General features: G+C 44.2%; 1 protein-coding gene across 4 annotated transcripts in view; it reads right to left on the bottom strand.

Annotated features, from left to right (window-relative positions):
• Pcl (polycomb protein Pcl) overlaps positions 1 to 15,063 on the bottom strand; it is a 96,466-nt gene that overhangs the window by 5,253 nt on the left and 76,150 nt on the right. For all 4 annotated transcript variants that reach the window (XM_089582234.1, XM_089582233.1, XM_089582235.1 and 1 more), the window contains 4 exons: positions 11,882 to 12,008; positions 11,711 to 11,778; positions 9,756 to 9,923; positions 9,274 to 9,388 (listed from right to left, as the gene is read on the bottom strand). In XM_089582234.1, coding sequence (XP_089438360.1) covers positions 9,274 to 9,388; positions 9,756 to 9,923; positions 11,711 to 11,778; positions 11,882 to 12,008 — 478 coding nt within the window. The remainder of the gene's footprint in view (positions 1 to 9,273; positions 9,389 to 9,755; positions 9,924 to 11,710; positions 11,779 to 11,881; positions 12,009 to 15,063) is intronic.

Genomic DNA, 15,063 nt, shown 5'->3' on the forward strand with positions numbered 1-15,063 from the left:
CGACAACTGAGAGGGAACTGGCCAGTGAGTGGGCTGTGCCAATAGGACAGCGCAAGAAAAATATGAAAAAGGATACCTGGAATGTGCATCAGTCAGTGATTGCTACCACATACAACTCATTTATGAATGGTGTTTATTTACTTGGTGGACTGATGGCATATTACAGGATTTCTCTGAAGTGATGGAGGTGGAAACAGTTATTGACTGAAGGCGGGTGAGGTCCTTAGCCCAGGGCTCCAGACACTGGTGGCTTTATAGACCAAGGAAACGTGCCCAGTTTAAGCCATGTCTACTTAGTGGACACTTTCAGAATACGGCCCCCGGTTCAATTTTTACCTGCGACTCTCAGATATCTTTAAAAATTTTTATTAAGTGTTCTATTATACCCAAACTTCAAAATGAGCTGCAAGAAATTCATTCCCAACTGTAACTAAACTAAACTCGCACTAGCCGGAATTACAGTAACGGCACCTTGTGATTACGGGGTGTGGCGAATGAGCTGTTACAATAAGAAGGATGAAGCAATTTATAGCTGCAGTGCATATACGTACCATGCAACCTTTTCCTTAACACTAATGAGTTATACGGGCTTCTGATGGTTCATTTTCAGAAGGTCACAGCAGTGTGGAATTTATATATAGCGCTTAAAATAGAATATTGAATGAAAAAATAACAGAATGCATGACTGGGGCTCAAGCCCCGCACTTCTACTGACAACCAAAGATTCTACCGCAAAATACTACAAAGGCACATTGAAGTATAGCTTTAAATTGCCAAAAATTAAGAGTTAAGAAGATGCTTGGAGAGCCGATTTCAACCATTTGACGTGATATTTTGAGCATATTTCGCTGACTGTCAGAAGGAGTTTAACGCCCCTTGTTGGCCGATTGCTTCACACTGTTTTCAATAGCTGCTCACAAAAACAAGCAAATGAGCAACCCATCTTTTCACTGTTGCAAAACAGCGGAAACTGAGTGGAGATATCACACACACTTGTGCCAGGCAAGACAACGCTTCTTATTCTTTTTTTGCACACTTGTGTGTGTGACAGGGTGCACAAGTGCACTCCTTTCATGGAACAGCAGCACAGTTGCCTCAACACAACACACTAGCATGACCCATCAGCCCCAGCACTCGCACTATGGTGAGGCGTCTGGGCCACAACACTTGTCATTCCCCTTGTTGGCCCCCAAAACCAGAATGGCCTGGCAAAAGCAGCCGGAGGTTAGAGCCGGCTTATTGGTTGAGAAAGCTATGTCACCTCGAAGTCCTGAGGCCACTTTTTATGAAAGACATCAGAGAAAAGTGGCACCATGACATCTTGTGCTGGTTTTTTTGTTTCTTTTCACAGAGGGTGACATGGACATGGTTATCTAAAATTAGTGCTGCACATCTCGGGAGGCTCTTCCGCTTGCCATCACATATTCAGATCGGCTAACTGCCGCAAGTAGCTTTTTTTCAGGGAGTTGGTGAGACGCATGCCTGATTCCATAGTATGGGGCGTTGCATCCTATGTGTGAATCACGAAGTGGTCAGCTTGGTTGACCACAGATAGTCATGCCTGATCTCAGCTCTTATACAGTTTTGTAAATAGTTATGCATTAAGTGTTTGTTTCATCATAAGCTCTTGAAAATCTGGCATCTTCACCCAAGTGGCGTGCAAGTCACCGGAAACCACAGGCCATCCACGTGCATTACTGGCACAGTCTCAACAGGGCTGGTGCACTGCATTGGCCTTGAGGTGCCGAAGAAGACAACTTGGAGGTCCAGCAGATCCAAGGAGAGACCTTTGAGTGGTGCTTACAAAGCTTACTGGCATGTAGGTACATTAGGTTTGGTTTGGTTTATAGGGTTTAACGTCCCAAAGCGACTAAGGCTATGAGAGACGCCGTAGTGGAGGGCTCCGGAAATTTCGACCACCTGGGGTTCTTTAACGTGCACTGACATCGCAGAGTACACGGGCCTCTAGAATTTCTCCTCCAAAGAAATTCCAGCTGCCGCGGCCGGGATCGAACCCGCGTCTTTCGGGTCAGCAGCCGAGCACCATAACCGCTGAGCCACCGCGGCGGCGTAGGTACATTAAGCATCAGGTGCTAATATACATCGAAGACAAGTCCAGCTGGCCCAAAGCAAGGTTCACCAGCTGATCCAAGGGTATCAAAGCATTGAAAGCAAGGTAGTTCAGCAGACCCAAGGCAGGATCCCTGAGCAATGCCACTGGCACGGCACATGCGCGTGTGCAGGTCAACATCGAGCATCGCAGTGTTAAGTCCAACGCCATTCCGGCCCAACGAAGACAGTGATGTTGGCTCCAAGTGTATCCCCTGGTTTGCTTTTCTGGATGGCTGCTGTGTGGCTAGAGCTGGTGTCACTATACAACTCGGTACGGCTACTTGAACCCAGATAAGATGTCAAGGGCAATGGAGAACAAAAGCAGCAATGTCAGCTGCAGTAGCATTGCAGCATTGAGGTCCCCATACAGCAAAAGGTTCACCAAGCAACTTGAATTGTATGACAAAGTTAAGGGCCTTGGAACTGTAAATTAAAGTCATGCACATTAAAAGTCTGCATGCGGCACCTCCGAAGAACGAGTCCTTGAGGTGTTACTACAGGCTACTATCAGGTCCACTCCCCAAATCTGCTGCAGACGGTGAAGTGCCCTTGAGTCCATGTGAAGGAGAACTGTGCTGAGCTCGTGTTCCCGACGATTGAGCATGTGACCTACCTCTCAACTCAGTTCACAGCACAGAAACTATGATAAGTTGAAGGCAGTGGTCCTACATGAACTAAAACTCTTAGCGACAGAGAACCAAAGGAGATTTTCAAGGACGACGAAACATCGGCAAGAGACCTGAAAGGCGTTTATCATATGCCTACAAAGTTACCTAAATTTCTATTTAGAGGAATGAGTCGTCTTTCGCAAACTATTGCAGCCATTAGTCAATGACCCCTCTCCAGGCAGGTTTATCCTAAAACGAAACCAAAAATATACAGTGGCACGAGGAAAAAAATGTTGAACACGGAAAAACAAGCACCACTCCTGCAGACTTACGAGGAGCCATTGGAGAAGGCAGCACGTAGTGAAAAACATGTCTACAAAGGTGCAGAAGCAGTAGCAAAAACTAGGCCGGAAGCCCAGAGTACACAGAAGTAGTACAGGGGACACCCAGCAGCTCAGATGAAAAAAAAAAAACCACAGCCACGCTAGTAATAGAAACCAAGATACCACCTCGGTCTAGCGGATGCTTCCACTGCAGCAGCTGGAAGCATGTTGTGGCACATTGCCATTACCACCCTCTACAGACTTGCACATCTACAGACCACATGAAGGAGGCCCTCGGACAGAGTACTTGTACATGCCATTGTGGAGAGTGACGGTTTGATGTACCCACAACAGCAGAGGGTCAAATTTCAATGCTCACACAGAGTCACTAACATAATTGTTGACACCAGTGCAGAGACCATGGTTCTATGAGAAAGTGTTGTGCTAGGCAGACAGGTTATCGCTCCTGGCAAAAGAAAACTGGTTTCCACATTAGGCCACTTTAAGTGACCGCAAAGCTAGCTGTGGCACCACTTGTGGCCTGCTCATATTCTACACAGGGAGAGACAAACTCGCCCAGATGGAGTGTTACCAACTTCAGCAGACACATGGCAGCAGTTGGAACATCAGCATTGTGGGAACAACGCCAGTGTACTGTCTTCGGACAAGTGGACAGAGGAATAAGTACACCTCGCCTTCGTAGAACGCTGCATTACACTGGTATAAACACAAGGGCCAGGAATCAATCTGAAGCTTTCAAGAAGTGTAGGGATGGCCAAAGTGTGGAACCGCAAGGCCACTGCAACTGCTGCCAACAGGAATGCGTTCCCATATGTGAAAGACAACACACTCAAAAGGGCGAACTTCACACGCCATGACGTAGCACCCTGAATGCACAGGGTGGCAACTGCAGAATGAAAGAGCCACACGAGTGGTTCATTAAAGGGGGATGCAGGGCTAAAATCACGATTTCCATCAAGAAAAACTGTTTTTAGATTTGTGCTGTTTTGCATTCCTGATTTAATAAAGAAACCTCTCACCAAATTTGGTTGTCATCTGCGCAGTAGAAAAGATAATAAATTTTTTTTTCACGAAACAATTGTGCGTGCTTGCTGTCAAAAGCGCATGTGAATGCTTTTTTCAAGACGCGGACACACAGAGGCAAGTAAGTAACCAAACACGAAGTGAATGTCTGCATTATAAATTTTGTTTTTCGCACTTTCTAGCCATGGGAGGCCCATCAAAAGTGAACCAGACCACTAAATAAACACTAAAAAAGAAAATATTTCTGGCCGTGGCAAGTGCAAATTGGCTGGCAAACCAAAACAGAAGCATGGATTAGCAGAAACACATCACACGGCCTTCCAACGCTGTTTTCACGCCACTTAGAGTATCTTCCCATACAACCAAACAGCAAAAAAAGGCATTTCACCAGCGCAGACAAGGGTGCTGGGCAGCTCTAAAGATGAAAAAAAAACAAAAAAAAACAAAAAAAAAACAATTGCCAAAGAACAGAGTCGTGTTGGAAGAGGAGGGCTCAACCTATGATCAGGGTACTTCGATTAACATATACGTAATGAACCCACTCCCCACTTTTGTCCGCGAGAATTTACTTTTTTCATTTTTTTTAACTGCTAGCTTTTCGTACTGTGTTCCTCAGCTTTCGCGTTGTCCGCAGCGCAGAGCTTGGCAGCGCACCAAGATGTTGCGCACTGTTAAAGGGGCTGCGAAACACTGCTGGAAGGGATGCCGGCTATACTTCAGGTGGATTCTTTATGTCATACAGATGCTGACTCAAAAAGAATTACAGGAATCAGTTCACAGAAACGGGAGTTAATCAATGAAGAAATTTCAAAATACAAGCAAACAAAATGCTGCCCTCAATTCGATTTTGGCGGAGCTTCCCATTCCTATTTCACTCTCCTAATGACGAAATTGGTAGGGGAGCAATCAAAACGGCCTATCTGAGCACGTCGCAGAAGTTTGCACATCATGGCTGCCTGTTCGCTGTAACTCATTCTTGCCAAGGCTGGCAACGTCGTTTCCACGGTTACAATTACAGAGCACTGTAGCTACAACAACCATGTGGACGCCCAGCTGGCCCAGCGATGCTTCATCGTCACATCAATGGCGACATAAACACGTGTTTTTGCTGATGGACGGATGGATGGATGGACGAATGGACGGACCCGGTATGCGAGTATGTACAGTAATTATTTTTGGCCATAAAATTAAACAGCATATGCTGAAATTTTTAACCTATTTTTCTCGGTTTGGACTTTTTGGGAAAGCAAGACCGTTAGAAAAACTATCACTTCCAAACTGCTTCACAAAAAGCTGCTTTCACAGCGGTTTCTAGACAAATGTTGTCAGGAACAAGATGAGGTATTTTTCTTTTCTAAAACAAAAAAATTATCAATGTCTGACATATAATAACAGAAATAAACCACATTAAAAAACATGTGACTAGCCTTATCCTGCACACTAAACCACCTTGAAGGTACCTAATCAGAAAAAATTAGTACATATCATCATTTTTGAAATGATAGTTTTCGTAACCGGATCTATAAGACATCTATACAAGTTTTTTTCCTGTGTGTGCTATCGTAATGAAATTTAGAGTACAGTCTAATGACAAGGAATTAAACCAACCCTGAAATTTTTATCAAAACAGGCACAGCAATTCGAAAGTTGACTCTCGAGCTTAGCATCCCCCCTTAATGTGCTGCCGGCCCAGAGACCACATTGGCTGCCAGGTACTGTGGACTGGCGGGCAAGGGTAAGTTCCCATAGAGCTACACTCATGTGGAAGATTCTGCTGATGTACAACTCTGCTTGTATAGCACCATTTTTCTGAGTGTGTATCTAGCACCATATTTATTCTGTTTCTCAGTGCATGGTGAGTGTCAACACACAACAATCTACTGACCAGATTTTTCTTCTTTTTTTTTCGAGAATCAAAAGCTCCGAGTCGAATAAACGAATAAATCAATGCCCACATGTGGTGCTGCGTTAAGTTGCTAAATGGGAATGCCGCTTTCTCGTGGTAGACGACGTCTGCAAACCCTGAAATCCCGGACACGATGACTACTGCGTCACCTAGACGTCGTGCAGTAGCAATGACTGTGACATCAACAGAGATGTGTAGGTTACATTAAATCTACAATTGTGAACACTAAGGTGGTTTTAAAAATAGATTTGAAACGTATTGTAAGAGACATGGATGTAACAGACAATCGGGAATAACAGACATTTTTTCCTCACTTGGTTGGCTGCCCAATCTCTCCCATTCAGCAGACCTCCTTCAGAACAGACATCAGGTACAGAAGACACTCAACAAAAAAGGACAAGTAACCTCTGAATTTTGATGATCAAGAACTTTGCTTATGAGACATTTTAACTAGTGGGGTTTCTTCCCCTCCCCGCGGATGTGGTGCCACAGCATGCAAACTGCGGTCACGCCCGTGCTAGATGCAAAACATCGACGAGGGTGCATTAATTGTGAGTGCTGCATGAAGAACGACTCCCAAACTACCAGTGAGGTACAGGTGTGAGCATGTGGGTGTCTGCTCACACAGAGAATGGTGGGAATGCATGGCAGGAGCATGCAGCGCTTTCGCAGTGGTCCTACTCATGCTACTGCCACAATCAAGAAGCTCGCACCCCCCTAAAAAAAGGGGCCACCAGACAGTGGTCTGAGTGGCGCGCAGGTTACAACATGAACCAATGGGCAAGCCTCTGCCAGCACCACAATGCGCGACCCTTGCCGCCACTCTATAGTTGGTACAGGTGCCGCACTGACAGCAGACACGTGCTGCCTCCACTCCTGGCTTCGAAGATTGACGAATTTACGGTGGAAACCTTGGAGAACTTACATCGGGATGTGAGATAAGTCCATTTCCCAAGGCAACGATGCGCATGCTAACATGAAAAGGGGACACACACATGGGAAGAAGCATGCATTCAATCCAGCACCCCCCCCCCCCACACACAAAAATTTCAGTACTTGGCTTGTCTTAAATATTTACCTTGTTTTACGACTTCAAGTAACCGATGGTTAAGCGTAAAAAAAAGCTAGCCAACAGGTGCGGCTGCAGTGCAGTAAAAAATATTTAGCATCTTGGCATTATGTCAAGCAAACGAAAGTAAACAGCTGCTTTTGCAGCTGATTAGATTGTGTAACAAGATACAGACTTCTTTGTGAAACTCCTAGTCGCTTGACGACAACATAAACACAGCGCGACCAGTAAGTAATAAAAACATGAAAACCCTCTCTTATGACAGACAAAAACTCTTCTCCAGTACTTGGGTGCTATTAAGGGAGTTTGGCTGTACTATCTACAGATCGCAAATAGCAGAAACCTTGTTTTGCAAGTAGCTGCTTTGCCAATGGCAGCACCATAGTCAGCACTGATGGTCTAGCTTTTCAAAGCATTTTAAGAGATGGCAAGAGACAAGAGAGCAGCAGTGACTATTTGCAAGAGAAAAATATTAAGGCATCTAAAGTTTCTTCCAGCACAAATATCTGATGTATTGCGCTCACTACTAATCATTAACTTTAGCATATCCACTCCAGCTGACGTAGCCCGACATAGCTTGTTTTGTTGTCACATGGTCTCATTGGTTGCTCACGGTGAGTACCCCATGTGCAATATGAGAGGGAACAAAGTAGGAGAACTCGATTACTCCATAATTATGCGTGTCAAGCACAGTTTTTTTTTTTGCTGTTCTCTTAGCAGTTTTCCTCTTGCATATAATATCCAAGAGCCATTCTCAACTACAGCCGAGAAATGACCAGAAAATTCACAGAGGTATCTAGCTTATGCCACGGAGCTGGTGAAAGGTGTGCCAGGTTCCATAATTCGTGACGCAGTGTCCCATGTCTGATTGCTAGATGGTTAGCCAGGCCAACCGTGCATAGTTGTATCCAATCTCAGCTATTGTAAAGTCTTGTAATTAATGGTACATGAAGCCTTCCTTTTATCAAAAGTCCTACAGCGTCCGGTCTCTTCACCCAAGCAGCATGCGAAGTCACCAGAAACCACGTAGCCCCGATATACATTACTTAGGTGCTCTGAATTTTGATTTGAGGCTTAAAGGGACCCTGAAATGGTTTTAATGGTCATGCAACAAATTTATAGAGGTGGTCTTTGTGAGTATTCAAGTCAAATTTAAAAGCTCTGCATGGACCCCATAATTTACAAATTTTTTTTTTTTTTAATTTTAGGGGGGGGGACACTTAAGCTTCACCTTAATGGATATGATGTGAGAGCGGTTCCTCTTGCCCACACAGTTTCTTCTTTCACAATCATAACTATTACGTGAAAGACTACATGACATGAATATAAAGCCTGCTTTAACCAAGCCTTATGAACATGCCTGCATGGCCTAACAGTAGCGTGTTTGACACGCAACCCAAGGGTCAGGGGATATGGTGACGGGTCTGCTATGTAGCAGCTTGAGAGCAGGAGATAGTAACTTGAGCCGTCTTCTGCTGCGTGTTTATATGAGGGTGAGGAGGAATACAGCGGCCGATGGCTCATGCGCTTCCGGTCAATCCGATCGCTGAAGATCCGATGCATTGCTGGTGTGGCTGGCACCATCTATGGAGCCTCTTGTAACAGCCACTTTTTAGACCAATCCATTTTGATAACAAAAGGAATGCTGATGCCAGCTTGTCTGCAGAACGGGGCCCTTATGTTATTGTGCAAAATTGCTGCTTGCAACTGATTAGGGCAACACCTCACCACTCGTTCTTAGCCGCCCCTACCCTAATAGCATGAAATGGGCGAGCCTTCTCACTGGATGCGGCCCAAGAGATGTGGGCAGGATGGGATGTGGCAGGGTGCAGTCCCGACCTGTTTTCTTTATTTTTTTTCCTTGCATGTATTTTTAATTGCCAGTATCTTCAGTGTTAATGAAAATAGCCTAAAAATTTTCGTGGTGCAGTGGCGAATGATAGAATACCAATCACTCGAGCGCTTTTTCTAACCTCAGTAAATATCATTTCATGGTCCCATTAAAGTAATTTTTCTCCTTATAGCAATAGTGCAGTGCAATAGCTAATGGATGTGCTGATGGTTCAGCATCCTTGAGAGATGCAAAAGCTACTGCTAAAACACTGCATGGCACTGAAAAGTGCACTTTGCATGCCATGGGATGGCACTCATACTCAGCAAGCGCACCATCGTATGGTACTCCAGACAGTACCTGCATAAAAAGCAACTGACCTTCAAGCGACCATCCTGAAGCCTTTTTCGCCTTCTCCTCTTTGGGCCTGGGCCATTTTCTCGACCACGGAGACCAACCACGTTCTTTACACCAGCCCGTCTGAACACACGAGGACTGCAAAATATCCCAAGATGAAAAGCCATAGTAACAACATGTCAACGCCATTCTTGAAAGAGGCAGTTACATCAGCTAAAAGAAAAAAAAAATGAATGCAAGAAAGGGCACATTTCTGAAGGGTTATATGAAACTGACATATGATGATATAACAAGCATACAAATAGGGGAAAAAAAAAAATTAGGCTAAGAACAGCAGCAAGCCTAAACAAATCAAGACTACCAGACAATCTACCATATTTACGATTGTAAGTCGTCCTTTTTTTTTTTATATTTGAAAATCCTGATAACACAAACTTCAACTCTGTATTCACAAGCCACCACACACTGAAAAAAAAAAGGGGGGGGGGGGGGGGGTTCTCCATACCCTGAGGCAGCTTTGGGAAGTGGCCCTCGTGGAGGCAAGGCAGGCACGACACCTTTCTGTTCTCGTGGTGCAACACTCGCAACACTCTCCCCGGGAATGGGAGGAGCAGTTCGATTTCGAAGTCCCCACAGCGATGTTCGCTTCTTAACCTCTTTGCCAGATTTGAACCTTTAGAGATACAAAGATAAACCCAAAAGAGCATTTAGAAAGAGGATATCTTGGCCCCACTGGGACCAAGAAATGGCCGAAGAATAGGGCTTTTATCCTTATATTTTCATTTTTGACAAATTTCTACACCTTTCCACAAATTTTGGCTAAATGAGAAAAAATCACCATATTTCGCCACTCAAGTTATGAACATAGTGTCATGCATTATTCATGCGAACCCAATCACGTCTAATTCAATCAGACACCCCTCTGGGCACCACACGCCAGTAGACAGCAGGCAACAAACCTCTCCCATCGTTGGAACCTCAAGGGCAGTGCCAGGATATTTGTCTTGAATAAAGGCACACAATAAATTTTATTGAGCAGGCATGGAAAGAGGGAAAAGGTATTTTGTAGCGCCGGTCAGTATTGCAGCAAACATGGAGGCACTTTTACGTGGAAGCTGTCACAAATAGCTTTCAAAAGTGGAAGAAAATGTCAGCTTTGTTACGTAGTGACTACATGTGAGAAGGAATTTCTTTTATACAAAGAAATTTACAGTACTGAGCATTTACAGTATTGTGGACTAAAATAGGTACTAAAATAAGTGGCCACAGTACTGAATGCTTACTCTTTGCATGCTGCAGAAGGTAATTCTTCTGAAGCATGAAAGTAACGGTAATTTTTGTGGCCAAGTGCAATACACTATCAACAAACACCAACGCTTTACATCTTTCTTTGAAATCAGAGGGTAGAAAATGCCTGCTGCATGCTTTCCACACACACACACACAAAACTGTTAAAGGCTGTTTTTTTTTTAAATGCAGTGCTACTTGAATTCTCAAGAAAACAGCCCTGGCACTTTCCTTACTGTATCAGACTTGCATGCAGCAGACAGGCATGATGCAAACTTGAGCAATGTGAGGAGAAACTTTCACACAAAATGCAGCAGGCACATTGTTTGGACTTCACACAGACAAGCCAAACAAGCAAGCAAGGTACTACATTTCTGGAAGAGTGACGAGGCTACCTTTGCTAATGACACACACACAAACGCCACGAAAAGCAGACGAGCCAAACACAATTACACATAGTGCGGGGCACCTAGCAACAGATTCTACTGGTCATTTCAGTCTCATTTGAATGCTGATATCTCTAGTTCTTATTTTATGTGTAATTCTATTAGTTAATAAAAGCATGTGACCAAAATGGCAGTGCTGTGGCAGCTGGCAACATCAATCACAGAGGGTGCAAAATATACTTGGACAAATTGGTGCTACAATTCTTTCATCGTTGAAATGGTGGGAAGTACCATATTTACACATATATTATGCAACCACGAATATCACATGAGGAAGGAATTTGAGACCTCACAAAAATTGGGAAAAAAAGATATATAAATTATTGTAACACATTCTCAGCCTGTTCAAGTCAACTACAGCTGAGGGTTCAGAAAGAAAGGAGACAGCACACAAGTCAGATACAAATATAAGTGCAAGTTAGATGCGACTGTGTTAATAGATAAAGCATCCAGATATCCATGGCCTTGTGAACATAGGCATGTGGTCAACTCTGAATATACGGTGTCATTTACCTACTTTACTGTAACAAGAATGCAGCAATGCATCGAAAATTAGAGCACCCTGTGAGAGGCCTCATGTTCACACAACAATGCCAGTGTCATTCACATAAACAATTACTAGCTGACACTCATCTTGTGCCAACGTGCCCATTCATGGAGGCAGGGGCCACCACTTTAATATATATTGCCAAATGAAGACAAGCTTAAAAAGGAACAAGGGTGTTACCTAGAAATGTCACTGCACAGGCACTCATAGATGTTCGTTCGCCTTTCACGGACAGAACATCTAAAAATCTGCTTGAAAGGGAAGAAAGACATTGTGCAATTTGTTACAATATGATGACTGATATGGCTACTTATTGTGAACCACAACAGCATGCCACAGAGAGATACGTACATCAGACGGCAGCTGCAAAGCAAGCCATATAGAGTTGAGGTACGGAAGAATTACGTCATCTAAGTCATAGTACTTTTTACGACGCTCCATGACCAAGTTGTACAATGTCAAATGGGTAATGTCCATCCTGTAAAATAAATCCAGATAACAAGAGTCAAATAAGGCAACAACCAGCATTTAAAGGACAATCACCGTCTTCTAAAGAAGTTGTTTCTTTAGCCCGAGTCCTACAGCGATACAATGGCAATGTAATTTTACTTCTCAGTATAGCTTAGCGCATTAATCTTCAGCAAGTGAATGGTCCACAATGGAGTGTGGCTGTAATGTGGGCACGTGGACATGGTCTTGAAACAACTTTCCACTGAACATGGACAAAGGTCTGCAGCTAACGTTCAAGAAAGTCTATGAAGCTCAGGAGCCGACTGCAGATGGCATTAATGCACTTCACAGCAGGCTCATTCACATGGCCTACATAAGTGTGCAGAGGTAATTTTGAAACCATAAACTGTTAGTTGTGACCTAACGCTACATACCCCATTAAGTACATATGCTTCAAAACATCCCCGGCACACTCAGTGATGTGGCTGGCCGAGGTCACTTTGGAGCAGCTTTTGGAGCAGCCAAAAGTGCCTTTTGGCGCAGATAAGTTAGTGTTAGGTGCAGATACATACCATATTCCCCGTGTATAAGTCGCAATTTTTAAAGAATTTTTCGACGGTGGGACTTATACACAGCGAAAAATGATGCACCACTGTGCACCATCTTCAGCCGTTCCTAGTAACTATGCTTGAAAAGAAAATCGAAGTGTAAAAAAGAACAATCGAGCTGTTATACTGTTTCAGCACAGCGTGATCTGTTACCGGACCTAACTGCGCCTATGCAGGGCTGGTGTGCGCTCCTCAGGGCCATATGTGCATGCGCAGACAGCTCACTGCAGATGCAGTTAAAGGGCAACGAAGAAGGTTTTAGAATTTGGTGCGTTTAAAATGGCCAAATGCGTGAAACATGCAGGTAAAGGCTGAGAAATCGTTTTGCGCTGGCATTTGAAATGGTGGCGTAATCGTCGAATAAAGCGCCATCAGTGTTCAGGCTTATACGCAGTGCACAGTGACGGGCAGAGGTCCCGATAATGACATTACGTATGATGGCACTATGTTTCCAGTGAAAAAATGGCTGCTTCATGGAAGAAAACCAACGTCATAGAAGGTGAAGCTCAAGATGCATTGTTTGGTGGCATCAGACGACGCACAGCAGCATGCAGGCGAAGGCTGCGGACATCTGAAGTTTCGGCGACAATGACATCACTACGAATTTCCCCGCAATCCAACGAGTGAGGAGAAAGAAGCCTGAACATTGTCGCAGTTTTGATCGATGACTACATCACCATTTTAAACGCCTGTGCAAAAATACTTTGCATGCTTTACCTAAAAGCTTCACAGATTCGAATTCTTGACACATCTAGAACTCTCAAAAAACCATTTCAGCTTCCCTGTAATGGTAGCGAAATTTGCTATGCTCAAACTTTGTAAAATGTTATCCTACGGCTAGAAACAGAAACTCCCACAACAACCACACTGAATGCAACGGCAGCACACAGTGCGCATGCTGCCGCTACATCCAGTCCAGTCTTATTCTCAAACGTTTCAATTCTAGCTCCGCATCCAGACGTCTTCGTACGTGTTGTGCGTTGTTTTTACTCAACATGACGCCGCCTGCAAGGAGAAGCTATGATGCAAAACTGAAGATGCGTGCTGTGGAATATGTGCTAGAGAACGGGAGCCACATAGCAAGGATGCAGATCAACATGAGTGAAAAAAAAATTACCCAGGACTATCCACTTCTTTTTGATAGGGCAACGAAGTGAACCCCAAAATCTAAGCCCACTGAGAACTTCGCGGTAGCATGCCGTTTCCCCACTTCAGCCGAGCAAGAAAGTGTCAAGACTGGTATAACAAAGAAAGGCGGGCTAGTTGGTGACTAGTGTTAGAATGCATCTTGAAACAGCGCAAAAAGACAAGGGACGAGGAAGAAACCGCGCTCTGTCTTGTTGGTTTCTTCCTCATCCCTTGTCTCTTTGTGCGGTTTCAAGATGCAGTCAAGACTGGTGCTGTTTGTGAATTTTTTGACTATGGACATTCCCAGCATGCCCTCCACACCACGGGACGACCAGAGTAAATCCCTGCGTGCTGCAACAGATTTTGCTTCTTGTTTTCATTATACGGGGTGACAACAGGTCCGGCCAGCATGATATGCAGCATGCATACGTTCACGAAGGATAACACGCAGTGCCCTAGATTATTGTTCTTAAGTAAATGTGGAGTTTTGGCACAGGCTTGGCGCACATTACTTGTATTTTGTCATAATGCAGCAGCATGTAGCAGGCTTTGCCTTTTGGCGCAGTTTGGTGCAATTGGCACAGCAATCACATGACTGCACACTTCACAGGAGAAATGCCACTTGAGAACACAAACCACTGTTAAAGCTGAAGATATTAAGACGAAAACAAAATGCTCTTGAGCACTGAACTGTCATTCTATGACACATTTCCATAATTCCTGCAATTCTCAACAAAAAACCTCGTACAGGTGTCCTATGGGCACTACCAAAGCTGTAATGAGTGCACAGGCAACGTTCTGACACTGCGGAATGTAAGCAAGTAACAAACAGGCTTACGGGCATATGAGATAGAGTGCTTTAAGTGCATATGCGCCAAACACTACTACATATTGCGTTCTACACTCGCTCGTGTTATGTATGCTATTTCCCAGGTTAAGCGCGCATGATTCTTGCGCACTCTAAGGCAGCATTTCCAAAATGGTGGCACCCTTCGAAGCAAGACCCCTCGTCTTGAATGGAATTCGTTGTTACTGCCATTTTCAGTACGTTCACTGGCCATAAATGGGGCACCAGACTTTCGCTTCGTCTAATCTCAGCTATAAAAAAATGTGTGAGCGAAAAAGTTGCTGTATTTTCTTAATTGAAGTGACGATTCTGCTGCTTCTAGTACTAAAAAGGAGCGTTGGTTTGCTGACAAAAATGCTTCCCGTTCTAAAAACCAGATCGCGCCCTTAGGCTGAGATTATCATTGTATCTCTGCTTGCATACTCTGAGCTAAAGGTGCGAATGTGGCAAATGGCATAACCTCCCACAAAATGCTCGCATTTAGCATACGTAAGCAAGCA

Source organism: Amblyomma mixtum, chromosome 3, assembly GCF_055824585.1.
Source record: "Amblyomma mixtum isolate Tamu chromosome 3, ASM5582458v1, whole genome shotgun sequence".
Lineage (NCBI taxonomy): Eukaryota > Metazoa > Arthropoda > Arachnida > Ixodida > Ixodidae > Amblyomma > Amblyomma mixtum.